Genomic DNA, 26692 nt, shown 5'->3' with positions numbered 1-26692 from the left:
GACCTCTGAGTTGGGAAACAATTGCAGCATGACAACCTGCAAAATCTTGCAGCTACCAGAGGGGACTGACTAAAGTGTGCATGTGTGGCTTTAAAACCGGAAATGTATTTTTCAAATGTGTACTTTAATGAAATAAGAGCAAATACAGCCAGAACAAGGAAATAAAAACAAAGGAAGAATGATTATAAGCGAAAGCGGTCAGAAAGGTTTGGAGACTGTGGAATTGTGAGTGGAACCTCACTCTTCTTCACCTCCACGCTCCTGTAGTGGCGAATGGGTTGCGCCTTGTGAACCTGAAAGGGGGGGAGCCAAATGTTCAAAACACAGCAGTAAACGAGGTTTTAACCAACCAGACATGAGTGGTGACTTAATTTATCGATTTAAAAAAAAAAAAAACATTTAAAACCCTGGGATAAACACCCGCTCTTCCCCTGACCCCAAAAAGCAAAAGTGACGAATTTAGTACGCACTTGCTGTTGTCGAAGTATAGCGAGATCCATTTTCTGCTTCTCTTCCTCCTCCTGCCGCAGTTTCTCTTTCAGAAGTGCTGCGACAGCCTCCTTCTCACAAAGATGCAGGTGAAACTCATCACGGTTTCGGGCACGACGCTCTGTTGCCAGCTCAAAGGACTCTACAACTGTGGAAGAATAAAGTCTGCTGGTAAAGTATTGCTTAATTTTCACCCACCTCTTCATTCAAACCTTATGTTGGGAGTCACAAAAGCGGATCATCTTACCCACTGCAGGGCGATCTTCCTTTTTCGGCTGGAAAGGTTCTTTTTGGGTGACTTTGTTTGGCCTGGCTTTAAATGTTGCCGTCTCCTTTATTTTTTTCTGCTCCTCTTTCATCTACCCCAAAACAACAAAATAATTAAAAAAAAAAAAACATCAGTACAATAATGTTGATGGATATTAGATGTGGGCTAGGAACCTTGCCAATTGATTAACTTAAACCAACTTAGTTAACCAAGCAGGATTTCAGGACAAAAGATTCTTCCATCGGAATAAACACAGCAGGTTTAACTGTTCATTTTCCCCGATGGTGGACTAAGGAAATATTGAAAACCGTCCAATGGTCCCAATATACAGTACTGGTAAGTATTAACATATTACTGTTTCACAAGTGGTTAATGAGCAATTGAACAAACAAAAGATTTGAGAATTAATGACTGCGTGGGTGAATAAAGAGTGTTTGCCGCATATCTTCATATACCATTTGCTCCAGGCGGTCACTCTTGACTGTGCCGCGTTCATCCAGCAGAAGTCTGAAGGGCTCAGGTTTCGTGGGTTCCAGCTTCTTCCTTTCAGGAAGACTAACTTTGTCAAAGTGTGGCAGTGGCTGAGCCTTGAACAGCGGAACCTGGAGGTGACATTACGCCCTCAAGAAATGTTTAACTGTAGGACCAAATGGCTAATCCATCTCACCTCCTCCTCCTCCTGCTGCTGCTGCTCCTTGATGGCCTTAAGTTTTTTCCTCGCTTGTTCCCTCTGCTCAAAGGAGAAAGGACACACCTCTGTGTGTCTCTTGTCCTGCAGCATGGGCTGGAATGGCGTGCCAAATTGAGGAACCGGGGTATGCTTGATTGAAGGGAGGGGCTTCACCTGAAAAGAGGGTTCATTGTCATTCCATACGGGATGCTAAAGGGATTCCATTGAAACACTGTACGCAAGGTCCTCACTTCTTCGGCTTTCACATCAATATGATGATCTTTCTTTGTGAGAGTGAAGGCCGGCGAATGCGCCACAGTTGGTTGCTTCACTTTCCTCTCTGGCACTCCCTGTTGACATGTCAAGTTTGCGTACTCCTTAATCACAAAACAATTTCAATGGGCTTCTCAAGCATAAAGTTGACAAATATTAGAGACATCCACTGATCTGAAGTCCAGTTGATTCCACCTGAAATAGTCAATGTTTTTCTGAAGAGTCGGGACTCACCACGACTCCTTCCAGGATTTTCTTTGGCAGTTCCTGCGCTTTGAAAGTGGACTGTGGCTCATCTTGGGACTTGGTATTCTGCCTCTCCTGGAGCCTCTTTTCAATGTGCATAGTGAAAGCCTCTTGTACAGTGGGCTCCTTCACCACTGGCTTCTTCACACTCTTTCTTCTCTCAAGAATTTTTTTGTTCAGCGCTTGGGCCTTGAAAGTTGACCTTTTGAAATGCAGTAACAGACTTACTGAAAAAATGTATTTCTCACATAGGCTTCAAACACATTTAAAGCCAACACACTAACCATGTAAACATATTTAAGCACAAAAACAAAATCTCAAAGTTTATACACAATCATGTATTTTGTGTCCATGTGTTTAAATATTCTCCTTCATTCTACCCTACCATACGAAGATAAATAAAATACACACCTGGGATTGAATCCTTAAAAGAGAAACGTGTCCCCTATTTAAGTGGCTTGGCTTGATGGGGTGCCATGTGACATCTTGTCATGTGCGAGTGTGAGCAGTGATTGACAGCAGCTTCTGCTTGAGTGTACTGATGTGATTCTACTGGCCTCTCTGCATTCAATAAATGGCCGAAACGTGCATCAAAGACTGAGGTTCTCTTTTCCCCACATGTGAGGGCATGACAATAAGTAGTGTGTAAAAAGGTATTTAAAAATGGTAAAACTGTACTTGAAAGCTCAGACAAAAGTGAAATGAGTGCTTTTTGTTTTGATCTTACTTGTGTTCTTCTTCAGCCTCCAGTTGAGCACTGCTCTTAACAGTGGATGGTCTGCTCCTCAGTCTCGTTGCGAACTTTGGCGACTGAGGCCGAGTGAGTTGCAGTCGTTTTGCCTTAGCTTTGGGCGGGCCTGTTAAAGACAATGTGAGTTTTTCATCTCTCACAAAGCCACTCAAGAAATACTGTACAAAAAAAAAAAAAAAAAAAGGTCACACCTTTGGCTCTTTCCTGCCGACTCAGCTCACGGAAGCGTTGAGGCGTTCGCGTCTGTAACTGCATTATATGCTCGGCCACTGGTACATAGGGGTTTTTGGTCATCTTTTTGTTGTTGCTCCTTAGAAGCCTCCCAGGTCTGCCTGCACTGTAACCACTGAGCACATCCGCCTACCCAAATAAATGCAAGATTATGAGATGCAGAGTCCAAGACTGCGACCAAATTGGTCACGTACGCGATCCGTTTTTCAGCATGCGCGAGTCAGAAACAGTCATTTATCTAGTTGAGTTTGTGCAACTGCATGCGTTTCAATGCTCCTACGAACATAGTCACTGTATTAGAGTGGTTCAAAATTCCGCCCTCTTTCAGTCTATTAAAGTTTCTGCATTGTGTGCATGCCAGCTTCTGTGGACTTGCACATGGACCACAGATGCACACACGCATGTGTATTTGTAATTCAACTCGTGACACCGCAAGAGAAGGGGAAGGGGGGGGGGGGGGGGGGTTAAAAAAACCTGTGTTCAGTCTGCATTCAATGGAAATATCAGCGGATTGACTCAAAGCAGGAGTCCTTGTAAATCCTTCGGCACATGTGGGGTCGACATGTTTGTGTAAAATGAAGACCGGTGGTTTAAAAAAAAAAAGCCTTCTAGAGTACATGTTTACAATGTATGGGAGAATGACAACAATGTCTCCATGCACATAAGAGTGTGACAATGTGTGAAGAGGATGAGTCTATATTTGCACTAAGACAAATGAAAGGCCCCTGATTGGCCACAGTGAGAATAAACACACCCATACCAAAAGGTAGTGCGTTTCCATACATCACAAGACATAAATTTCTCTAAAAATGAATAGTAGTGACATATTTATGATTTGATGGATACATTTTACCATATAAATCCATTAGCAATCTTAATTAGTAATAGATACAGACATGCATGTTTAGTCACCACAACAGCTAATTAAACTTCATCAACATGTATGACATGGAAAACACCTTCTCTGTGAATTTTAATAGCATCTGCAAAAATCTTACGAGTTATGTTACTTACTGATGAAGATTCTTCTTCAGGTGGACTGTCAGATGAAGTCAATTCCTTTTCTGCATCACAATTTTGTTCTTCATTGTTGACATCATGGCTTGATTCCACATGATTCTCGGTCCTGCTTGAGAGTTAAGTGTCACAGTAACAACATGATGGCTTCTATTGGTCCATCTTCTGATAGTACCAATTATTTATTCATTTTTTAGCTCTCTGATCGGCTCCAAAATCCTGGTCGGGTAAAAGCAATTAACGAATAAACATAAATCACAATCCTTGTGTAGGCGACTGGACTGTCTCAAAATTGTTTATGTTATTTATTCCTTTGTTGTGTGTTCAACCCCCTCCAATAGAATTTTGTGATTTCCTAGCTTGATTTTCTGTTCTGGTGGTTTATTTTCGATTTTCTTTGTATCACTGATGTTATTGTTAATTTACGTTTTCGGAGGCGGTCCTTGAATGCCTCTCGAGTCGAACGACAGAAGAGAAGGCACGGAGACTGAGAAGGATGTGCCTGTATTGAGACTGAGAAAAGCATTAATAAAGTAGACGTCATAAAAACCAACACCACAGCTCTCCTTTTTCGGAGCTCCAACACTTGTGGTTTTCTGCCTTGTACTTCCTTGGAACATGGGAAAGATCATTTACATATTGCTGGCATCTTGTTGAAATCTACTTTGTAACAATTTGGTGAATTTCACACTTTTTCCAGGAATCTACAGGTATATTGTTGGTCAATCAACTCCATAAAGAGAACACAAGATGAAAATGTTATTGAAAGTTATCTCTGTATTTTCCATACTATCAGCAGCTACTCTTTCCCCAAAAACCTACGGTTTTGAATGAGACACGGTTTATAGATTTTTACTGACGAGCTCCAAGCTGTCAATAGATTCACCCATTCTTGTTACATCTGACCAATTAAATTAACGAACATGTCACAGTGGGCCAATGAAAGTGTCCGAGTCCACCCTCAGACTGAATACTCCATCAATATGTCCATGTGCATGTGTTTCTGCCCTTTGGTTACGGCCGAATGTAACATGAGAAAATGAAGATGAAATGGCACTTACTTTTTAGATTTTTTGGGGTCTTGAGAAGACAAACCAACAAGCCTCTTACGCTTTGAAACCCTAATAGAACAAATTTGAGTCAATTGTAACAGTAGCATGGACACATCATTCCAGCTACAAGAGCCCAAAGTGTCGGTGGTCCATAATCATGCAGGCATTAAACAGGTACCTGCGTGGTTCATCTCCCTTCTGTATCTTTGCTACTGCACCACAGTCACGTGGTGTGGAGTCAGCAGCCTTTGAAACTGAAAATCACACACAATGTTCATATTTAAGAGAATTCCATGAATTCTATGGGGTGCACATAGGTATTGCACATAAGGACTAAGTGCATCGGATTGAAGTGTCTCTTTGAGCATTTGCATTCCAAGCATTGGGCATGTGTCATCTTTCATTTTAATGGTGTACCCCAGAGGGGGAAACTATCAAGGCATCCCGCATTGTTTAACATTAACGACACCTTCACACTTAATTGAGGTGCACCAATGAGTTAAAAAGATAAAAGTTGATATTTAGAAGTGTTAGTCATGAATTTCATCATCAATTAATAAAATTAAAAAACAATTTGGTCAGAGGGGAAATACTCTGTGCCTTGTAAATGACTTGCACAGGGCATCAAGGAATATTCTCCCATTCGCACAAAAGTCAATTTCTTAGGCCGCAATTCTCCCTTCCAGACTTCTTACCATGCAGACCACAGAAACACTGCATGTGCGCAACCCCCAAAGAGACATGATACGGTGAAGTCTGAGGGTACCCCTACTTTCCAGAAAAAGGAGTTTTCATGAGATGTGAAGTCCACAGATTTCCATTTTGGAAAAGTTGTTGCTTTGTGAAATGATCTTGCATCAAGGATCTGGAAGTTATGTTTATGCGGCTCATCTCCACGCTACTTTGAAGACGCAGGCATTTTTTAAAGAAATCCAATAAAAGCGATTTAAATCAGAAAACTGTGCTCATAAACGGAATGAAGAGACCCAAGCAACAATATTGGGTGTTTCTTTGAGAACCAGAGCACAATTACTCTGTCAAGAGGTAATCAGCATAAACAACATCAACAAACACTAACCAGCATCTGTTACGGCAATTCTCATTGGGCCAACAGTGGCTGCGTGTTTAGGTGTTGCATGTGGCTGATCAACAGCTTGGCGATCTGCAGAAACAAGTCAAATTTAGATTAAGAGCAAGATAACAGGCAGAAACAATATTCTATTTTTATACACAAGTCTGTTATTTAGCCTATGTAAGGAGATTAACATGACATGAAAGGAGATTTACATATTTTCAAAACTGTTTGTCTCTTAAAATTTGTGTGGACCAGTCAATCGCAGTGAGTTGAGATCGATGGAGAAGATTTATTCATATTTATTTTCAGAGCTCGACTAACGACTAACCACCCAAAATAGCGTTAGCACCCCTATTATCACATTTTTTTATGAATATAAATAGGGATATTAATTACGGATGAATCCTAAATTCAGATTAAGTGTTTGTTTTAATTCCCGACTGTAAAGTGAATGTTCTGACTTTTGCCTGAAGTAGATTAATGGTCTTGATATTGGTTTAATAGAATATATATCAAGTAGTATTGCAAGTACTGAAAATGTGAGTACCGGTACTCGTACCAGTATCAGTCGGGGGGGGGGGGGGGGGGGGGGGGCATCCGAACCATTCATATTTCGCCTTATGATTGTCAGCTGATGAGCATAAACCAGGGGTGGGCAAACCTTTTGGCTCGGGGGCCGCATTGACTTTTAAAATTTGACAGAAGGGCCAGGTCAGCACGAGCTATGGTACATAAAAAAAAAAAACTGCATTTGTTGACAGTCCATATCAAACATCAACAGAACAAAAGCATGAACGTACTGTATTAATATACTTTTTTTAAATGACAACAGTGTTGTTGATGATCTATTTTAGCCTGTGCATTTCTGCAGATGGGTTGTGATCAGACCAGTAGAAGTAGAGCGATACAGAGGTCCTAGGTGGTCGAAAAGATCCCGCCCCCCCCTCCCTGTGTTCTGCAACTTCAAGTCAATGCGCTACCTGGCGGTGAAATGCCTGTCATTACAAGTCCAATTGAAATGAATGCAATCATTCACATCAACCTTCGGCGGGCCGGATTAAAAAGACCAACGGGCCGGATTCAGCCCGCGGGCCGCAGTTTGCCCACCTCTGGCATAAACACAAATATCATAGCCAACCAAAGGCGTAACCCATTTAGGATCACAAGTTTCTGCCGTCAACTGGCCAACCGTCGGTCGTGGTTTGTAAAAGAATATTAACAAGTCCTAGTGAATGCTTACCGAACCATTCATCGTCGCAAGGCTCGTTGGCCAACTGCTTGAAGTCGACGACGTGGGAAGGCGCGTCGAACTCGTATCTGCCCGCTCGATCACGCACGCAGTCATCAGCCATTTCGACAAAAGTGCGTATAAACTCACCGAACAAAACAGCCTAAGAAGTAAACAAAATGTCAATTGGTCGCGGACCTGAGCAAAGTTTGGTTAACGAATACACACAGAACAGCCGAGCTGTTCCGTGAAGCTGATGGTATGGTTGCACTAAGAAAACGTTTATTGAAGTTGAACTAGTAACAACGTCTTCGGGGTCTTGTTGTCAGCGCGGAGTTAAAAGTCCTAAAAATATCCTGTATTATACCATAAACACTTACCGCTTGCGCGTGTCCGCCAGAGACCAAGCGCGACTAAGATTGAGTTTGGGCAGTAACTGTTAAGTGAAAAATGTAATGGCGGTGTTTTTTAAACTGTCCAATCGCTGACTTTGTGCTTGTCACTTCGACGCTTATTGGTTCACAGTTCACACCAAATCAACTTTAACAGCGCCCTCTAGCCAGGAAGTCGCAGAAATTGCTATACGCCTTTTTCTGAGCAAAATAAAACAAGCAGGCGAGTGAAAAATTATTTTACTGCAGATTTATTTATTAATATGGCGCCGTGAGAGTGGCTGACTTTCCAGCAGCTCCTATATTTTGTTGTTCTACTTCTTGCTTTCATAACTTTGCTGCTGTAAATTAGGAATTTCTCCATTGCGAGACTAATAAAGGTTTTCTTATCTTCTTATCTTATTCAACGGTTAAGATCAAGGATACTAAATTTAAAACTCTTTCTTCACAATAAATATATTCGCTTTTTTTTTAGGAGGGAAAAGCAAGCAGTGAATAAAGCGTCATGCGTTCTCTTCAGATGCTATTGATGTCCCCCCCCCCCCCCCCTTCCCATTCATCCTCCCCCTTATTACATGTTATGTCTTGTGACTTGTTGTAACTGTCATATGCTTATTTATGTGCTAGGGTCTTTTTTTATCCTGGACTTAAATTATCCTCAGAAGAGGATAGTTCGAGCGTGTTTTTTTTCCCCTCTCCCTACCCAGCGTTTTCCTTACTGAATTCTGACTGTAATTTCCCCATTGCGGGACAAATAAAGGAATATCTTATCACTGGACAGGAGATTCTGCCTATGACTAAGATCATCAAACTGTTCGTAAAGTTCGCGCTGACAAATGAAGTGATAGATGCTACTGGTTATCAATGATGATGTATACAGTATTTAAAACCTGAATATTTATACTTGCATATTGGGGTGATCCTTATAGAGGGTAAAAGTTCACAACTCACACACTACATGTGTTACAATATCAATAAAAACACTGCGTCAAAATTGTAATTTGGTCCTGAAATATCAAAAGGTTCTCACATAGCAAAGACATTTGGCCCAGATGCGCCATGAAGCCGGCACAGATGACATTGCGTCGGCATTGGCATCAGGCATATGGGCCGATCATGGCTCAGGAGTGGCAAATGAGGCACTGGATTGACTCTGGCAAACAAGATGCGGGCCAGTTGTTGAGTGAAGCATGTGGCCCAGAAATCAATTTACAACTCTGGGCCATATATGGACAGCCAGTCTTGTCTCACCCTTAACCCTGGATCACCCAAGAACCATTTTCTTCTTTGGAAAATGATGAATTTTACATTAAATCACTGCTATATGTTCACTGAACACAAAAATATATGTTTTTTTTTCAAATATTCAATACTTTAATCCTAATTTAGGATTAGGGCCAAATTTGACCCTTTGGGATTTAAGGGTAGCATTTCAGTAGCAGAATTTATAGGGGCCAAATTTGACCCCATGGGTTCGCCAGGGTTAAATGCAGTTTAAATGTTTTTTTCTACACATAGTCTTGTTTAACATCACAGTCGTATGCAGAATTCTATTACATCACACACATGCGCGCACACACACACACACAGACACACACACACACACACACACACACACACACACGCACGCACGCGCACACACACACACACACACACACACACACTTTTTCGGATTGTATTTCTGTTTTTCCAGAATAATTTATTTCCTGTTTTTGGAATATGTTTTTTTTCCATTTAAAAATGTGCCTTGTTTTTTGGGGAATACTGTATTTAATTTCTGCTTTCCAGAATAACATTTCTTTTCTGTTTTGGAGAGTATTTTTTCTTTTTTTCAGAATATGTTTTCCAAGGACAGAAAAAATAGCCAAAAAACTGCCCCCATGAAAAATAGAATCTAACCCCCAGGGCCATAAAGCATTTTTTCACCAAGTAAATGCAACACTCTAATAATTTCAATACAACAACTCGACAGTATGTGGCGTTAGTCAAAAATAATGTTTGGTTTTGAATTACAATTTATGTCGAGAAGAAGAAGCATCAGCTGCGCACTGGAAATGTAGACTTGAAAAGTCGCAGGAAGATGGAAATTTGTACTTCAAGTACACTCAAAGCATTTAGTGACTTTATCATATTGGATGAAAGCCAGCTCATGCGCGTAGTCTTTCCACCATAACTAAATATACAGTAAGGTTTATAGCGACCCGGAGCTGCCATTGAGTTAGCGTTAGCTCTGCTAGGTATCCGCTACTTGGCTAACATCAGTGATACACAAGGTAAGATTTTGTTAAAATAACAATTTCGTCGTAATAAGTTTAGCTGCTCTACACCTCTTAGCCATTCTGTTGATTTGTTTGTGAAACAGCACGTAACCATAGTATTAGCTGTACTTTTCACTTTATCTGTGTATGTACAGTATGTCTTTCAAAATTCATCCTTCCTTCCTTCAGTTGTGCATTATGGCCTCAGCTGACGTGAAAATGCCAGAAATGAGTGAGGTCGTAATTGTGACAGTGTCCGATGACACGTCTGTGGCGGAGGAGGATAAAGCGGTGTTGGTGGCCGCACAGCTCAGCCATCAGCCAGGGTTTGTACGAACACTGTGAAAAGCGATCACCAGCCATGCTACAGCCTGTTACGCCTTTTTTTGTTTCATTTTGGTTTTCTTTCCAGGGAGCAGGTTCTCACAGTCACTCATGTGGAAAATGATGATTCGAGTAAACCAGATTCCTTGTCCAATGAGGAAGCAGTAATTGGTAAAGTGACTTGCATTATCTGTTTAATATTATGTACGTTTAGCCATCGAGAGCTGCTATACCATTTCATATTAGAGAACATGTTCTATTTTCATAATGATGTTCAACCCCCAAATGTATTGGTAAAATCTGGCTCAAAAGTAGAAAGAAAGTATCACTCAGATCTTGTTAAATTTCAACTCATTGAGTATCAAAATTAGACTAACTTTTTTTTCCTGGTGATGCCACCTTAGAATGGTCCCAGTAATGAAAGAAAAAAAAAAGGGATTCCAACCAACACAATTTAGAATGATACTTGATCCAATACAGGAAAGGGTCTGACCCCCTTAGTAAGCTATAAGCCATACAACTACTATCAGGGTGGTATAGTCGTCTAGTGATTAGCATGTCTGAGTCACATTTCTGAGTTTTGGGGCTTAAAATCTCAGCTTTGGCCTTCCTTTGTGGACTATGCATGTTCTCCGTGTGCTTGTATACTTTTTCCCACCTGGTATTAGGTTGATTGAGGACTCTAAATTGTCCATAGTTGTTCATGTGAGTGTGAATTGTTGTTTGCCTACATGTGGCCTGGGATTGGCTCTCAGCCAGTTCAAGGTGTACCCAACCTCTCTCACCCAAGGTCAGCAGGGTTGGTCTCTGGTGTATCCCACTCGCAACCCTGAGGAGGACAAATAAATACAAAGTGGATGGATTTACAACTCACAATAAATATACCAACCAATTTTCGCGATGGGACATTAATGTAAACAAAAGTCGACAGTACCCAATTGATTGCCCAGCAAATGGTATGAACTCCACAAAGGACAGTATTGCTTTGCAAACACCTTCTTTTCCCCTCGCTGTTACAAAATATGTAACAAAGGGGGAAAGGAGGGGGAAATTTTACTTATAGTTTATTAATCAGCGGTTAAACGATCTGGTCTTGCATCACATTCAGGGATGTTAAAATTATACATTTCTCGTAAATGTTTGTCACTTGTACAGCAAAATATAACAATTATTAGACATTTCACTGGCCATACGGTTACAGTTTGGTGTTATTTCATTTATTCAAAATGTTTTGTGCCATCTTTACAACAACAAATATGTGAATAGCTTTTTATCATATTGTCCAAAGTAAGCAAATACTGTAGAGTGAATTAAGTTGTTCCAAGCACAAACCCCTGTGGCACTGTAACTTTTTTTAACGCACGCTACTCGCTTATTTTATTGTTGACATACTGGAATCAACATCACAATCAGTTCTTTATTGTCTGTCGGTGAATATGATCAGCGATTTCGAAAAATAATGCTGCCAAGTTATGCTGTATTTTGTTGAGTCTTGGCTTCAAGAGTTTGACCCTGTCTCTGTGTATGCAGTGAAGCTAACAGAGGAGGTGGACATGGAGGCTGATGTGCTGTACCCCATCACGTGTGGAGATGCCACAGCCACATTGGTGTGGAAGAAGTTTGTTTGCCCCGGGATTAATGTGAAATGTGTCCAGGTACATGTTAGTCAAATGATAATGAGTCTTAAATGCATTCTGCCATTTACAAGCGTTATGGACCAAAGTTTTTGCCATACTGAAAGAAGAAATGATGTTACAAAGACATTGAAGCATATGAATGATAACACTGTATTTAATGGAGTTGCAGCAACTAAAGTGCAGTGCAAACATGCCGATTTTTAATAGTTAGCAATTTTTTAAATGTGAGCGACTCCACACATAACAATGGCAAATCTCCTTCCCAACACTTGAAGTCTGTCTTTGTAACATTACCAACCTGTAAGAGGCAGCATGGTACCACAGGGTTTCCAGACTGCCGAAAGATACAAAGAAGAAAAAGTACTACTAGTAAAAAGAAACGAGGCTAACATTGTCAATTTTAGTGGAGTGAATATTCATATAGAAACTCTCAACCCCATCATGTTGGTGTTTGGGACCAGCATGAATTTAATTGGCTATCGTGCTGTTTCAAATTTTAATGAGAGTCCGTGACTCGGCTAAGCTTGTTGACCACGCACATATAGATTTGTGATCTTAAATATGGAATAGGTTTAACATTCATGGTTGTTGCTCCTGACTGTTGTCAAAGCAGATCAATCACTCTGGATAATCCGGCCAGATTGTTGGTATATGGGTAACCTGCTAAACTGTTCAGCTCTATGATGTCCAACAGCTGCCTGCACTCACATTTGGGAGTTCAAGGCGCGTTCCACTTTTGGAAGCCAATTTCTCATGCTGAATCCTTCTAGCAAGTCCTTTACAGACTGAACTACTCCCATTAGCGCTTATTTTTGTACATGTTTGATAAGAATAACATATGGACTTGATCTACAAAAATATAATTTACACCTCATGCTTATGTGTTGTTCCCTCCAGTTTAATGATCAACTCATCAGTCCCAAGGAGTTTGTCTGCCTTGCAGGCAAGTCCACACTGAAGGACTGGAAAAGAGCCATCCGACTCAACGGTACCATGCTCAGGTATAAACAGAAAAAAATAAGTTGAAAAAAATGTTAACATATTTTGCACCTATTGAACTTACGGTTCAGTAAAGTTCCACCTAGTGGAAACAATGGGGTAAGAAGCATATACACTTTATTCTGGTGACGCATTATCAAATTATGGACACCGTGGGCCTCAATTAAACGGTATTGTGTTGCATTCACATTCTGCCAGTTTATTTGTAACAACTGTTATTGAAGATGAAGCATTTTAAGGGTATAAAGATGACGTGTAACCACAAGTTTTTATTCCTCAGGAAGATCATGGATTCCGGCGAGCTGGAATTCTATCATCACGCAAAGGTCTGCTCCAACACCTGCCGCAGCACCAAGATTGACCTATTGGGAACTAAATTGGCCACCGGCTCGGACCAGTCTGCTGACCTGGCTGCTGCCACCTCATCCACTGCCTACTGTAAGTAGATGAGCCTACAGCTCGTGGCTGTGTGATGTACTACATTATGGTCTCTCCCCCCTCTAACGCCTAAGCCCTAATACTGTACCAAAAAACAACCTCAAACATCGCATGTATTGTACTCTATAAATGCCCTCAAACTTTAAACTGTCAGCTATTTTTCCATCTACAGTATTCTCTCAGTATAGAAAAGTGTTTTTGTTCCTCAGTGTTTGTTTGGCCTTGGTAGAGGTCTGAGTCATGTCCCACCTGCCCGCAAATATTTGTGGAAAGCAGTAAAGGACTTTTGTCAGGATACTGCTAACACACATGCATACTGTACACATTAACTGCATTTTGAAAATTGTGTCAACACTACAGCCTCGGTTGATATCAAGACAATGGGATGATGTAGTACTGAGAACCATTTGCCATATGTTGTCCCTTTTGTATATAAAAAGGCAACCGAAAATCGTACATCATGTCCTTGGTTTGCAATGGTACCCACACAATGTTTCGAGGTTACAAATGGTGTGAAATGAACGTGGTCATGCGGCAGAAGAATGCCCTTGCTCAGTTACCACCATACTTACTGTTTTTCATTGGACTGTTTTAAGCTTACGGCTTCCAAGTGTTTTTCATACAAATATTTAGTATAATAATCGCTTCATTACTGCGTTGAGTAAGGCTCATGACCCAATTTGCAAAGAAATTCAGGGTAGGTCAATGGCATGGGAATGGAACTCCATTATGAATAGAGGACCCCCTGCACCAACAGTCACTTCCTAACTGTTATACTTCAGTATGAGATTAAGTTAACCGGTAAGATGTGACGTAGCCTCGGGTGTCATCTTTAGCCATATTGTACTGATCAGCCTGGACAATCATTGTGTGGATATCCACAGCAGGGAAAATTATAATTATCGTTATTATTATGGTTGCTATTATTATGGCCCAAACATCAAGCAGTGTAATCCCCTCTTGGAATGGCTGTTTTTATTAGGTGTACTGCAATTATAAAGTACCGGTAGTTGTGAATGTTTGTAAATGTTAGATTTAGAGTGACACGGTCTGGTTCATCTCTACAGCTGTGGACAAAAATCGTTTTACTCAACTGGAAAGTCTAAAGAAATCGCACTAAACTACTACTTTTTTAAATGGTAGATTTTGGCAAGGATTTGGAAGATGATGCACAATATTTGCTTTTACGTGCTACATAAAATTATGTGGCACCCGCGCCTGAGTTTGACACCTGTGCATTACAGCAACACCTGGTCCCATTCATGTAATACATTTCCAAAGCTGATCCCTCCAATATCTAAACATCCAATCACCCCCCCCCCCCCCCGAGTTTTCCATTTTCTCTCACCAACGAATGCAATACCCCTCAATAATCCTGCTCAACACACCCATAGCACCCCATGCTTTATTTTTCTTGTTCTTATGCTGTTACTTTGTTTCTTAAAGCCTGTGGTACATCTGACGAGGCGGCCAAAGTCAAATGAACTACCACGCTTATGTGTGGTTAATATGAATTAAAAAACAAACAAAACACAGACACAAAAAAACCCAGAGGGTTTTGTTGAAACATTATATTGTTTCCATTCTAGTGAATGGAGACTCCCGCCCTGAGGGATCAGAGGGACCTTCAGAGGGAGTCACAGCCGTTCGAGGTGCTTCTGAATCTTTGCGCCCATTCGCTTGAAAAGGAAATGGCGGTTGGGAGTGATAGCACCGGATTCCACTCTGTTCGCATGTATTTGTGTGTGCAGAGGATGCGCTGTCATTCTGGCGTGCACTGAAGGACGCAGGGCTGCTGGAGGAGGTGATTGAGGACTTCCAGAAGGAGCTCCAAGAGGTCCTAAAGGGGCTACACGAGAGAGTGTGTGAGCCATCACTGCAGGTCAAAGGTTAGAATCCCATTAAGTGAAAAGGTTGTTTTCTGATTCGCCGAGGCGTGAACGAGGCCATTTGATCCAGTATCGCAACAATCAGCTGACACATTTGACATGGAGTGTTTTGTTTTGCCAGATGCAGCTTTGCTTGACAGCATCGTGCACAACTTTGGAATGCTGGATCTTGTGAAGAAGGTTTTGAGCAGTCATAAGAGCCAGATGGACCATTACAGAGAGCAGTACACCAGCAGCCTCGCTGGTCAGTGTATGTTGAAACAAACTGTTTTTATAAGGACTGGGCAAACGTTTGTGCTTCAAACCCTAATTTAATTTTTGAAAGGGACTGATGGGCCAGGTTTTACATTGATATATATATTTTTATTTACAATAAAACAACCAAACAATGGTTGAATTAGATAAAAGTAAAGATAATTATTACCCATTACTTTTTTTTTTTAATGTTGAGGAAAAACAATTAAATGAATGATACCGATATAACAAGACTCCTGGTCATGTAAATGCTCATTGGGGATATACAGTACACTGGTGTAAATGATATTTTTCTCAGATAGTTGCAAAATTCCATAATTTTCAAGTTATCAACTGTTAGAGAAGAGCAGAATCTGCACTGTGAGGCAGACGTGCTAACCTACCCGCAAGTTAAATATGAAGAGACTAATAACGGCAATATGGACTCCACTAAGAAGATAAAGTAGTCCTAAAACGCTTGGTCAACACCAACGCATGCACTTGAAAAAAGTATTAGGTCACTACACTGATGTTGGATGAATATTGAATGAAGATTTATGTAATAACAATACTGCTTTGGGGTAGCATCTAACGCAAATAAGCATATGCAATAAACTGGTGGAGGAGAAACTGCACAGTACATGTACATTAGAATGTACACCAAAATGGCTCATCGTTTTTCTTAATTTTAAATAGGTTTAAAAAAATAAAATAATTGTCAACATTGAGTTATATAAAATAGTTATATTGTTAAACATTTTTCAGCCATATCACACAGCGCTACTCAGCATGTTAAAAAAGGTGTTTATTTTATCTTTATATTTACCATTTTATTTGACTTTTTCAGAGTTGTGTTGACTTCTTATGAAAGATTACGTAATATATGTTCAAATAAAATTCAGCCTTTTTTTCCCCTCCGGGTCTTTATTTTCAATCGTTAAAAGAAAAAAATTAATATATATCGATCTCAACCAACATTATATACTTTTCAGCCTATTTTCATCATAACACTCCTCAACTGAAATTTTTAATTAGATGACTTTGTATTAGAGGTAAGATCTGTCCTAAAAAATCGAGCCCGACCCGACTGGGCCAGAGGGTATTAAAGCCCGACCCGGCCCCAGCCCGAACAATGAACTTGATTTGCAGGCCCGAGCCCGAAGCAAACCCGAAATTTCATATTTTATTTGTGAGTATTTTTGGCAGGAAAATGCAAGATTTCTTAAGGTCAAAATAATCTATACATGTTTATGACCATGATAAATGCATTTGCACAACGAAATAACGCTGAAACACAGAATAAGAGGCCAGACAAAGAGAGATCTTGATGCGCATTTGCTTAATTACACAGAGAAATCCTGCAGCCCACTAGGCTTTAAATAGAATAATTCAAATCAAATAAATAGGTAAAGATATATGCAGGGATGGCAATGGCTAGTGATGAAAAAAGTGGAAAGGGGCGTGGCCTAGACGGGGTGACCAATCACAACAAGTAAGACATCATACACGTCCAATCGCAGGGCTGTTTACAATCGGAAGATGGAAAGACTGATCGGGAGAGCTCGTGAAAACTCGACGATAAGGTACCTGACCCCCCCTAAAATTTTCTCAACGGACGATTCACAAAAATGATCAATTTAAGAAATAAAGCGGCGGATTTCCGCGTATCCGCGGAAAATTGGCATCTCTGTATATTAAATTATTTCAATAGTTTTGTTTAAACGAAATTTAACATACAAGTTTAGATTTTCGTTAACTGTAATTTGGTGTGACATGTGCGCAGTGCATGCTCGGCATTTGGCCGTCTGCGGCTGCGCTCCTGTTTAGTAGTTAAATAGCAATTACATTAAGATAAGATAAGATATCCTTTATTTGTCCCACACTGGGGAAATTTACAGCCTCCAGCAGCAAGAATGTAGGCAGAAAGAAGAAAGAAGAAAAAACAAACAAACACCGTTCAATTAAGTGCAATATAAATACAAAATGGATAAATCGCAGTGCTATTTACAGTTGTTTTCCACATCATTTAATTATTATTAATATTATTGTTGCTATTTTTATTCAGCAGCCTGACAGCAGTCGGTAGGAACGAGCGTCGGTATCTCTCCTTCTTGCAGCGCGGGTGTAACAGTCTCTGGCTGAAGGAGCTACCTAGTGCTGTCTAGGTAGCTTTACAGCGCCTTCTCTGTTTTATCCAAATTGTTTGTTTTAAAACAAGTATTCCTTAGTTTAGTATCCACACATCGTTTTCGTATACATTTTTTAAAACGTATATTTATTTTAATAAAAGTCAACGAGAGAGAAGCCCGACCCAAACCTGAAACAATGATTGACATTTTAGGGCCCGACCCGACCCGAATTTCGGGTCGAGTCGGGTCGGGCTCGGGCGGCCCGATCTTACCTCTACTTTGTATCCCTGAAGATGTTTTTGACTCCGTTTAAAAATAAATCCGGTTTTTGAAAAACCTTTTTTTTTTAAATGCATAAAACCTTTTGCAATAAGGATTTGACCATGCATTGTAATTCATAACTAACATTAAGGGGGGAAATCCATTTATTGCTGAACCTAAGACTTAATTACTTAATTATTACATATTTTATTATTATTGTACAAAAAAAATTTTTGGGAAAAGTTTACTTGCATCTCTGATTAATAAAAAAACGGTTCAAAATTGGTTGGCCAGTATAACTTGCAAAGTGGTGTATATGAAGGCTGATTCCTGCAAAAAGAGGCATAACTAATCTTTCTTGTGTCCATTTACAGCTCTTGAGCAACAGTGTGATGAGCACAGGAAGCGAGCCAAGGAGCTGAAAAGCAAATCTCAACACCTCAACAACGTCCTGATGAACCTCGCGCCTGCAGCCCCGGCGCCCAAACGCTCCCGGATGGGCCGCATTGTCGGTCCCGCAACCACACAGGTCGCGGTGCCTCTCAGCCAGCTGAGCGCCGTGCCACTCGGCAAGCTCCTGACCGTAGCGGGACCTCCAGCTGCCACCAACCTGGGCGGCTACACTCTGCTGACCTCGCCGCTCAACGGCTCGGAGCTGGCGGCCGACGCTTCCAACCTGACGGTGCTCTCCGCTGTGGCGGGTCAAGAGGGGACGTCTTCAGAGAGCGGCACTGTCGTCTCTTCGACCTTTGTCAAAATGGTCAGCCCTCAGTTCCAGTTGGTGACGCTGCAGGGCCTGGCCGCCGCACAAAACACGAGCATCGCACAGCCGGTCGGCACCATTGCTGTGGTGGACGCCACGGCAACAACCACAGACATTTTCCTACAGGGAGTCCACGCTGGTGAGAATGAAGAAGGTCAGCACCATGAGGTGAGAGCGGATGACATGCAGCAGCTGGTGGAGCAGCAATGATGGCAAATACGCATTTCCTATGTTCAGGGACACATTGGGGGTGGGGGGGGGTCTTTGTTTGAAATGAGTACATTTTTGTTGATTAATGTATTTAAGACCATTGCAGTATTGAGCTTTTTCCTCATCCATTTAGAGTAATTAATACAGTGGCCGATGAAAGGTTATTCAGTGAATCCCCGCACTTAGCGGTTTGGCATTTGTGAATTTGTTTATTTGCAGATTAATTTTATTTATTTATTTTTTAAGAAGTCCTCTGTTATTTGTTGAAAAGCTCACATTTTCACTGAGGTCAAAGCAATAGAACAATTTCTTTACCTCAATTTGGTGACATCTTGGTACTAATGAATTATGTTGAAATGGGTTAAAAAGCTTTATTTGGACAAATGTTGCGCTTGGATGCCATCTTGTGGCATTCATAAATATCAACGTTTTTCGAATGGTGCCAATTGCTCATGAATTTTTCACTATTTGCGGCAGCACTCGGTCACTCACAAATAGCGGTGTTTCACTGTACAAAATTTGAGGCTTCCTTGAAAAGGCAGCAACTCAATTTTTGTCATTGTTCACCAGATAACAAGGCATTGTTGTGAAGGATTGTGCTTATCTGTGCTAAGTTTGAGCATCCTTTATTAGATACAATTATCTTTTGGCGACATTGGGAATCGGAACTCAGAAAGTGCCTCAACCAAAGATGTATTTGCCTTGTCGTAAACAGTCACCAGCCAAGAGAAAAGAACACAAACACACTCATGGATGTCCTGCCGGTGTTTCCCGTGTTGTGTTTCTCTTGGCTGAGTTCCTTGTCTACCAGCATGCTGCCATGCTACTTATATTGACGATCAACAAAATGTTTCAAATACTTTACTTTTGGTTTGAATTGCAGCCTGAATTGCTCATCAAGATGTTTTGTAAATATGCCTTTGTGTTGAACATGAATTATTTGATTTGGACATTTTAATTTATGAAATAAATGCTTGAGTGCATATTGCATATGAACAATTATGTCACTTAATGACCTGGTATGGTTTTGCATTACTTCTGTTAATTGTCAGAGAAAATAGCAATGAGAGGTTGTCAAAAGTGTAAAAAAAAAAAACAGTCTGGCAACATCTTTACACTTTATAAAATCAAATGGAGTTCAATTAATTCATGTTAATAATAGCTACAAGAAGTTTGAGTTTCACCCTCCCTAACAGTATAAGAGCCTTCAAAACGGCCATTTAGAATCTGATAGGATAGAGATGAAATGTGCATTACACATTTTGTTTGAATTGGCTTAAAAGCGGAGTGTTTGCATCTTTTGTCCATTTCAATATAGCAATGTTTTGTATCTAGATATGGCTCATATTAGGTCCTTACCTGAAAGAACATATAGAAATAAACATAAAACTCCCACTCTTCACTAAATTCAGGGTGCTAAGTCAAACAAGCCGACTTCAGTCAGTGAAAACTACAGTTACAGTCTTCACGTGAAGGTAATTGGAGCGCCTGAAAATGTATCCCTTCATGCATTTTTCTTGGCCACAGGATGGCATTAAAGACATGCTAACGGGAAAATGTACAGGTACACTGAAAATGTACGGTATGTCTTTGTATTCTCTATTTTATGAGTGATAATACGAGCCCATGTCCAATTTGTTTTATCTTCTAGGTTTAGTCCTCTTCGGTTCCATTTTAGAACTCTGGACGAATCCAAAAAAAAAAATTGGCCAACTTCTTTACCATCAGCACTTTCGATAAAATATAAGGAAAATATTTACATTCGTCCAATATTGTTGGTGGAGAATAAATGTGATTTTATTTAACTTTATGGACAGAATTTGCAGTCTTAGTTTTATTCGTGGTTTTATTAAACAAGCAACAACCTCGAATTAAATGACTAACGGCACAGACGACGAGAAGGCAGCGAATACAGCAGGCATGATTTTGTGTTAAATAGAAGTCGAAGTAAAGTGCGCTCTAGACACAGTTCATCTCGTTTCTCGACTGCGGTCGTCGTAGTCGGAAGAGAAAGGCTCCTCGGCGGAGCGCACCGAGATCTTGAAGTGACGACGCAGGAAGCCACCGTAGCGCTTGTCCCACTTGATGTTGTTCAGTTTGGGTCTGATCCGCCTCATGAAGCCCCCGTAGCGCTTCTGAAGCTCCTCGGGCTCGCCTCTCTTGGACTTGGTGCCGAACTTGCGTAAAAAGCCGCCGTAACGTTTCACGTGATCGTGGCCGCGCGGCGCGTCTCCCTCCGAGCTGTCTTCAGCTTCTTCTGCCACTTCGTTCGCTGCTCTCTCCCCAGTCTTTTTCTTCAACAAGTCCGCCACTTTGGCTTCGACGTACTTGTCCCGCCATGGGGAGGAGAGTAGCTCCTTGGTGCTCTGGTCCAGCCTCTTCATTAACTGCGCGTCGGCTTGTTTGCTGCCTCTTTCCTCCGCTTCATCCCCTTGCGCCTTCTCACTTTCGTAGATCACGTCCTCCAGCCGCTCACACAGCGCCGGTTCATCCTCACACAACACTCCGCACCACTGCAAAACAACCACGGACAAGTGTCACATTCCTGTCAGAAATAAAATACAACTCTCTTCCAAAAAACACATCCAAATCTTTTTATTTTTAACATGGTTTTATTTGTATCCAAATATGTGCTCGGAATGACATTTGGAATTTGGCGGTTGTCAGTATTTTTAAAAATAAAATTTAAATGTTCATTTTTCTCAAACATAGTCTCTGGGGGGAAAAAAAAGCGAAAATGATCATTTTCCAAATAGTCCCCCAGCCCCCAGAGCTGTGTGTAATGACAATGTATGCATAAAAACAACTTCATGTGTAAATATGTAGAAATGCATTACACATAGCATAATTTTCATCAGGGTACATTCAATGAAAATGCAATGAAACCATAATAAAGATGAGTTTGATATAGTGTAAGATCAGATGTTATCTTATCAAGCATTCCTTCATTCTTTTTTTTTTTGTCTCCAATAGTGTTGAAAAATTCCATATGGCAGCAGTAAAAGAGCTTGATATGAAGTGATACAATATTTGATAATCCTAAAAAAAAGTAAATGAAATGACTCAATAAATGCAAGTGCACACTATAGACTCGCATCTTTTGCAAAATGACACAATTCCACATTCATATATATATTTAGAGATATACTATTCATCCCTTGAAGGAAATTCAAATACACCCATAGTATGTAAAACAAACTATACCTCAACCAACCTAAAAAAAAATTACATTTCATGGGAACTTGTAGTGTATAGTCACACATTTTCTTACCAAGCTACTGTAGGCGCTGTTAGGTTTGAGGATATGCTGCAAGCACTTGTGACACTGTGAAGAACAATGTGCGTGCATAGAGTGGGGCAAGCTCAGCATCAGCACCAGGACATACCACTCCATCCTTCAGCAGATTCCTGAGAACGCACATAAGGACCAAAAGTGGTTGAATTATAAATATGTTGCTGAGAGGGTCAACCTCAAGATGATTGGAAAAAGTATGTAACTCTTATTTCCGAGAAAAGGTCCAGAATACAACTGCAGAAGTGAGTACATAATGTTTTCAAAGTACAATTAAGACAATCATGAAAGTTTGTGGTGTACCTCAAGAGTTGATCAAATGTGCAGAGGTGCTTCCACCATCAAATGTCTGCTTGCTCTCCTCCCTCTCGACTCTGGTGCTTGTTTTCTCTATGTTGCCTCTCTTTTTATCACCGTGATCACGACAGTGTCACTGCATGCGCATCAACGCAGTTCCCCGGTGCACCAATGAGAGAGAACCATAGTCCGTAAACATGCTTGGGGAGTTTCTGACAACACCCGCGCACAGAAAAGAGGGCATGGGGTAAGAGATGGGGTAATCACGCACTCTGTCCAACATTTATCATAGCCTATGTCTCAAGATATCAACTGAGAACAATGCTTCCTTTTTGAGTATAATTTTGAAAGGATAGGCTACAGCCTATGAGAAAGGAGACATCGAGTAGTCTAAATATGCCTCTGCTATACCAACATAACACCTGAACAGTCGTTTGCTATCTTTAAATCTCTCAACCAGGGGCGATTCTAGGATCAGAGGTTTAAGGGTGCTACAGAGAGGTCTATGGGTGCTACAAAGACTGGCAAAACGGGGGCTGTATGTTCAGGTGAGGGTGTGGGGGATTTGTGAGAAGCGGTGCATTGACCTGCCCTTACCACTTCAGAAAACAACAAAACGTGCACAGAAAGTTTGCGAGTAAACCAAATCTTAAAAAGTGTAATGGTACTTTAAATGATGAGCCACAGCACAGGAGAAAAGGATTGTAATGAGAAAATATCCATCCATCCATCCATTTTCCGAACCGCTTGATCCTCACTAGGGTCACGGGGGGTGCTGGAGCCTATCCCAGCCGTCTCCGGGCAGTAGGCGGGGGACACCCTGAATCAGTTGCCAGCCAATTGCAGGGCACACAGAGACGAACAACCATCCACGCCCACACTCACACCTAGGGACAATTTAGAGCGTCCAATCAGCCTGACATGCATGTTTTTGGAATGTGGGAGGAAACCGGAGCACCCGGAGAAAACCCACGCAGGCCCGGGGAGAACATGCAAACTCCACACAGGGAGGCCGGAGCTGGAATCGAACCCGGTACCTCTGCACTGTGATGAGAAAATATCAATAGATGGAAATCCTCATAATATCTTGGGGAGGACATCTTTTGATACAGCAGTTCCTCAACATAAACAATGACAATGTGAATGTTTCTGGAATAAACCCCTCTTCAGTGAGTACAACATTTTATACGACTTCTTTTTTATACAAAGGCAGTCACTTCCTCTTCTCCTCATATAGTGATTGATACCTGTATGTATGTATGTACTGTATATATACAGTATATATATATATATATATATATATATATATAGAGTATATATTGGGGGTGCTATTCTTTTCAAAGGTACTTTGGGACCCCTAAAAATTGGGCTATGCGCTCAGGTACTGTTAATAGGTCGATGATGCCAGTAGCTTGTGAGACAGTAACGTGTTACTCAAATATCAGTAATGATTCATCTGACTCAAGACTTTTCTCAATGAAGTAATCTGACTACAGTGACTTTGAAAGATCACAATTCATGACTGTCTAGCAATGAACGATGCAGCTACCAAAAAAACTTACTGTCGCGTACCATTCATTCACTAGAGTATATGTTTTTACAGTTCTTTACTGTTGCTTGGGTGAACCAGTAAGAGACATTTGACAACACTCTAATAGGAATAGCATATTTTTCAATCATTCTTTTGCCTATCGTGTGTACGTGGAACAAAACTAATAATTAACAAATAATAAAATACAGGAGGAGACCCCATTCCTAAATAAATCTAACAACTGTGCATTATGGAACACATGCGAATGAGGAGCTACAGTGTTTACAGCTTGAACTGAAGCATTCTGGGACTCTACAATTTGCCTTACGGCTGGGAGAGTGACATCACACATGTACTATGTCATATTTTGACCACATTAAAAATAACAATGGAGGAAGGGGGAGAGATTCGCGTTTTAGGGCTGCAAATCATTTTTTGGGTTTGTGTCAGCTAAAGAAAATATTAAAGTACGGTGCATATTCTGTGCTGTCGACAAAGTGATAGCTAGCTTCAAAAACACAACCAGCATGTCCAAAACACACACACACACACACACACACACAGTTGGCAGCACATTCAAGCTCAAAGAGAAAGACCCACAAGGATGTGTGACTCTATAAGGTCCCCAAATTTAATGATGGAAAGTTGAAAGAAAAAGTACATCAGGTTTTGCGATAATCTCCACAGGATTAAGAGTATTATTTTCATCAGATTAGAATTTAAAACATACTATACCAGCTGCAATGCCTTGCTAATATGTGAGCACATTTTCACTGAGCAGCAATGGTCAGATTGAATAAAAGACACATGCGATGTCGCACTGCGTCCAATAGATTTATCCAGTGGTCATTACCAAGTGGGAACTGTTACAATATGTGACATGAGGACAACTACTCTGTCCTCAGTGGAGGCAGATGGGATGAAAACGTACAACAGACAGCAACAAGTTGTTTTCAATAACATAAAATCCCTCCCTTAACGTATTTGCTGGAGTGAAAATAATGAAGGAATCAATATGTCGTGTCTATGAAAGGAACGCCGAGGACACTTCCTGTGGTGTGAATATAATGAATTATACAAAGGGAGACATCAATGCAGTTTTTTTTTCCTCTCCTGTCATTCCATTCAGTCATTCAAGGTGCTACATACGCACACGAGAAGAGGGGTCCTGCCATGTAGCAACGCTAAATCTAAATGTACTCTACTGATGTGCAACCACCAGAGGTCTGTTCAAATGGAGGCAAGTAGTTTTCCATTCCCACCTTGACATCAAACCAACACCGTTTGCCAGTTCTGATCTGCTTATAGTTCCCAAAAGGGGCTCATGGTCACAGTCATGCCATTCAAAATGTTTCCCAGGTGGAACTGAATCTGTCAACCAGCTTTAGAAAACGTACGGTATATACTGCTCCCATTTAGCATTCATTGATGCGAATCAGGCCATTCACCTCAACACCGGGATGAATGAGACATTGAGTGTTTTAAGTCATATATTCGTATTATAACTGAATGGGCTGTGAGAATGTCCCCAAATTGCACCCGTTGTATATTATTTTTTTGTCTGCGGCAGAATGGTGTTCTTGTGGTGCCTCTGAGGTTTGGAGTTTCAATCTCAGCTGCTTCAGTCGATGTAAATGGTTGTCTCTGCGTGCCCTGCGACTGGCTGACAACCAGTCCAGAGTGTACCCTACCTCCCGGCCAAAGTCAGCTGATACTGGCTCGATCTCACCTTAAGAGGATAAGCCGTATAGAAAATGGAAATACCAAACCCTACTGGGGCCCCACAACCTGGATCTTAAGGGACGTAAACAAATTCCATCTTTATGTCTCATGAGGGCTAATTTGTAATGAAGTAAGTGATGTGCCTTGCAATCACGATATCATTTGCTGTCGGTGCTACTGCAATCATTTCCCAATCCTCCTTAAACCATAGAAAGAATCATTAACCTTGGCTCACTTGTATCTCTGTCGCTTCTCAGTGATGTCAAGTTAATACGATTGGGTGGCAATGTCTCAGTCATTGCCATGGCAACCTCGGGCCCTGCTTTATTTTGATAATTAAATCACCTAGTTCGAATAATTACACAGCACAATAATAAGTGAGAAAGTGAAAATTGTTAAATAAACACCGTAAACATTTTCTCCTGCATGCACCCCCCCCCACCCCCACCCCACAGTCTCAATCAGCATGCACTGATTCATTAAGGAATCCAAAGAACACGCAGAGGTCGCGCGCTTATTGTGGCTGCACAAAGGAGCTTTTTTGTCATTGAGCAACTTTATTCTCCAGTTAATAAAGTCTTTGATGATGTAATTGACTTCTCAGATGGTATACATAACAACTATCTTAATTACTGCACCAATCAAGTCACATCCACATCCGCAAATAATTACGCAAGTGTGCGGGGTGGATACGAATAGGCAGTTCTTGCCGCTTAATTTATATTCCACTAAGGCAATATTAATCAGAATGCCGTGTTATAGAGGAGTGTGGGCACATACAACATATTACAGTAAAGAACATGTTTTGTAAATGCCTTTAAATCTTGTCAACGCGTGCTATTTGATAGAAATGACATTTGTTCTCTTTGCTTTGCCTTTGAATGTCTTCAGCTGTTCTGTTTGCAAATGCTTTTAGGTGTTGCACTTTTGGTTGTGGGAAGCACATTGAGGTGTCTTGTATATGAAATGTGTTGTAGAAATGAATCTGCCTCGCCCTGCCTTGCCTTCAGTGGAAC

General features: G+C 40.9%; 3 protein-coding genes across 7 annotated transcripts; 1 reads left to right on the top strand and 2 right to left on the bottom strand.

Annotated features, from left to right (window-relative positions):
• Positions 1-105: 105 nt before the first annotated feature.
• Positions 106-7763, bottom strand: tpx2 (TPX2 microtubule nucleation factor). 4 transcript variants are annotated; one of them, XM_086137964.1, is made up of 15 exons: positions 7681-7763; positions 7313-7463; positions 6076-6159; positions 5176-5251; positions 5007-5066; positions 3943-4057; positions 2889-3057; positions 2674-2803; positions 1935-2148; positions 1679-1804; positions 1425-1601; positions 1213-1359; positions 737-848; positions 471-637; positions 106-293 (listed from the first exon to the last, which is right to left on the bottom strand). In XM_086137964.1, the coding sequence occupies exons 2-15, from the start codon at positions 7422-7424 to the stop codon at positions 183-185; spliced, it is 1800 nt and encodes a 599-aa protein (XP_085994090.1). In that variant the 5' UTR covers positions 7425-7463; positions 7681-7763; the 3' UTR covers positions 106-182. The 4 variants fall into 4 exon arrangements, with proteins under 4 accessions (XP_085994090.1, XP_085994249.1, XP_085994174.1 ...); XM_086138123.1 differs by having other exon boundaries at positions 1679-1777; XM_086138048.1 differs by having other exon boundaries at positions 3943-4054.
• A 1960-nt stretch (positions 7764-9723) lies between these two features.
• gmeb2 (glucocorticoid modulatory element binding protein 2) lies at positions 9724-19822 on the top strand. Of its 2 annotated transcripts, none has more exons than XM_086137466.1 (10): positions 9724-9965; positions 10140-10276; positions 10363-10445; positions 11805-11929; positions 12809-12912; positions 13191-13348; positions 14938-15000; positions 15100-15237; positions 15359-15481; positions 18236-19822. In XM_086137466.1, the coding sequence occupies exons 2-10, from the start codon at positions 10149-10151 to the stop codon at positions 18832-18834; spliced, it is 1521 nt and encodes a 506-aa protein (XP_085993592.1). In that variant the 5' UTR covers positions 9724-9965; positions 10140-10148; the 3' UTR covers positions 18835-19822. The 2 variants fall into 2 exon arrangements, with proteins under 2 accessions (XP_085993592.1, XP_085993527.1); XM_086137401.1 differs by having other exon boundaries at positions 15359-15487.
• Positions 19823-20662: 840 nt separating this feature from the next.
• pdyn (prodynorphin) lies at positions 20663-22499 on the bottom strand. Its single transcript, XM_086137576.1, has 3 exons — positions 22430-22499; positions 22106-22242; positions 20663-21347 (listed from the first exon to the last, which is right to left on the bottom strand). The coding sequence occupies exons 2-3, from the start codon at positions 22226-22228 to the stop codon at positions 20805-20807; spliced, it is 666 nt and encodes a 221-aa protein (XP_085993702.1). The 5' UTR covers positions 22229-22242; positions 22430-22499; the 3' UTR covers positions 20663-20804.
• Between the last annotated feature and the right edge of the window lie 4193 nt (positions 22500-26692).

This window comes from Hippocampus guttulatus, chromosome 1 (assembly GCF_054856545.1).
Source record: "Hippocampus guttulatus isolate MCC_2025c chromosome 1, RoL_Hgut_1.0, whole genome shotgun sequence".
Classification (NCBI taxonomy): Eukaryota; Metazoa; Chordata; class Actinopteri; order Syngnathiformes; family Syngnathidae; genus Hippocampus; species Hippocampus guttulatus.
This window is presented reverse-complemented; position numbering and strand designations above follow the sequence as displayed.

Bases quoted from the DNA above. Each gene is read 5' to 3' on its own strand.
- pdyn (XM_086137576.1), bottom strand. From the start codon at position 22,228: ATGGAGTGGTATGTCCTGGTGCTGATGCTGAGCTTGCCCCACTCTATG. The intron at 21,348-22,105 runs GTAAGAAAATGT...GTTGTTTTGCAG, and splicing joins ACAGCGCCTACAGTAGCTTG to TGGTGCGGAGTGTTGTGTGA.
- tpx2 (XM_086137964.1), bottom strand. From the start codon at position 7,424: ATGGCTGATGACTGCGTGCGTGATCGAGCGGGCAGATACGAGTTCGAC. The intron at 2,804-2,888 runs GTGTGACCTTTT...TGTCTTTAACAG, and splicing joins TCGGCAGGAAAGAGCCAAAG to GCCCGCCCAAAGCTAAGGCA. The intron at 1,360-1,424 runs GTGAGATGGATT...TGTCACCTCCAG, and splicing joins AGCAGCAGGAGGAGGAGGAG to GTTCCGCTGTTCAAGGCTCA.
- gmeb2 (XM_086137401.1), top strand. From the start codon at position 10,149: ATGGCCTCAGCTGACGTGAAAATGCCAGAAATGAGTGAGGTCGTAATT. The intron at 15,238-15,358 runs GTTAGAATCCCA...TTGTTTTGCCAG, and splicing joins GCCATCACTGCAGGTCAAAG to ATGCAGCTTTGCTTGACAGC. The intron at 15,488-18,235 runs GTATGTTGAAAC...GTCCATTTACAG, and splicing joins CAGCAGCCTCGCTGGTCAGT to CTCTTGAGCAACAGTGTGAT.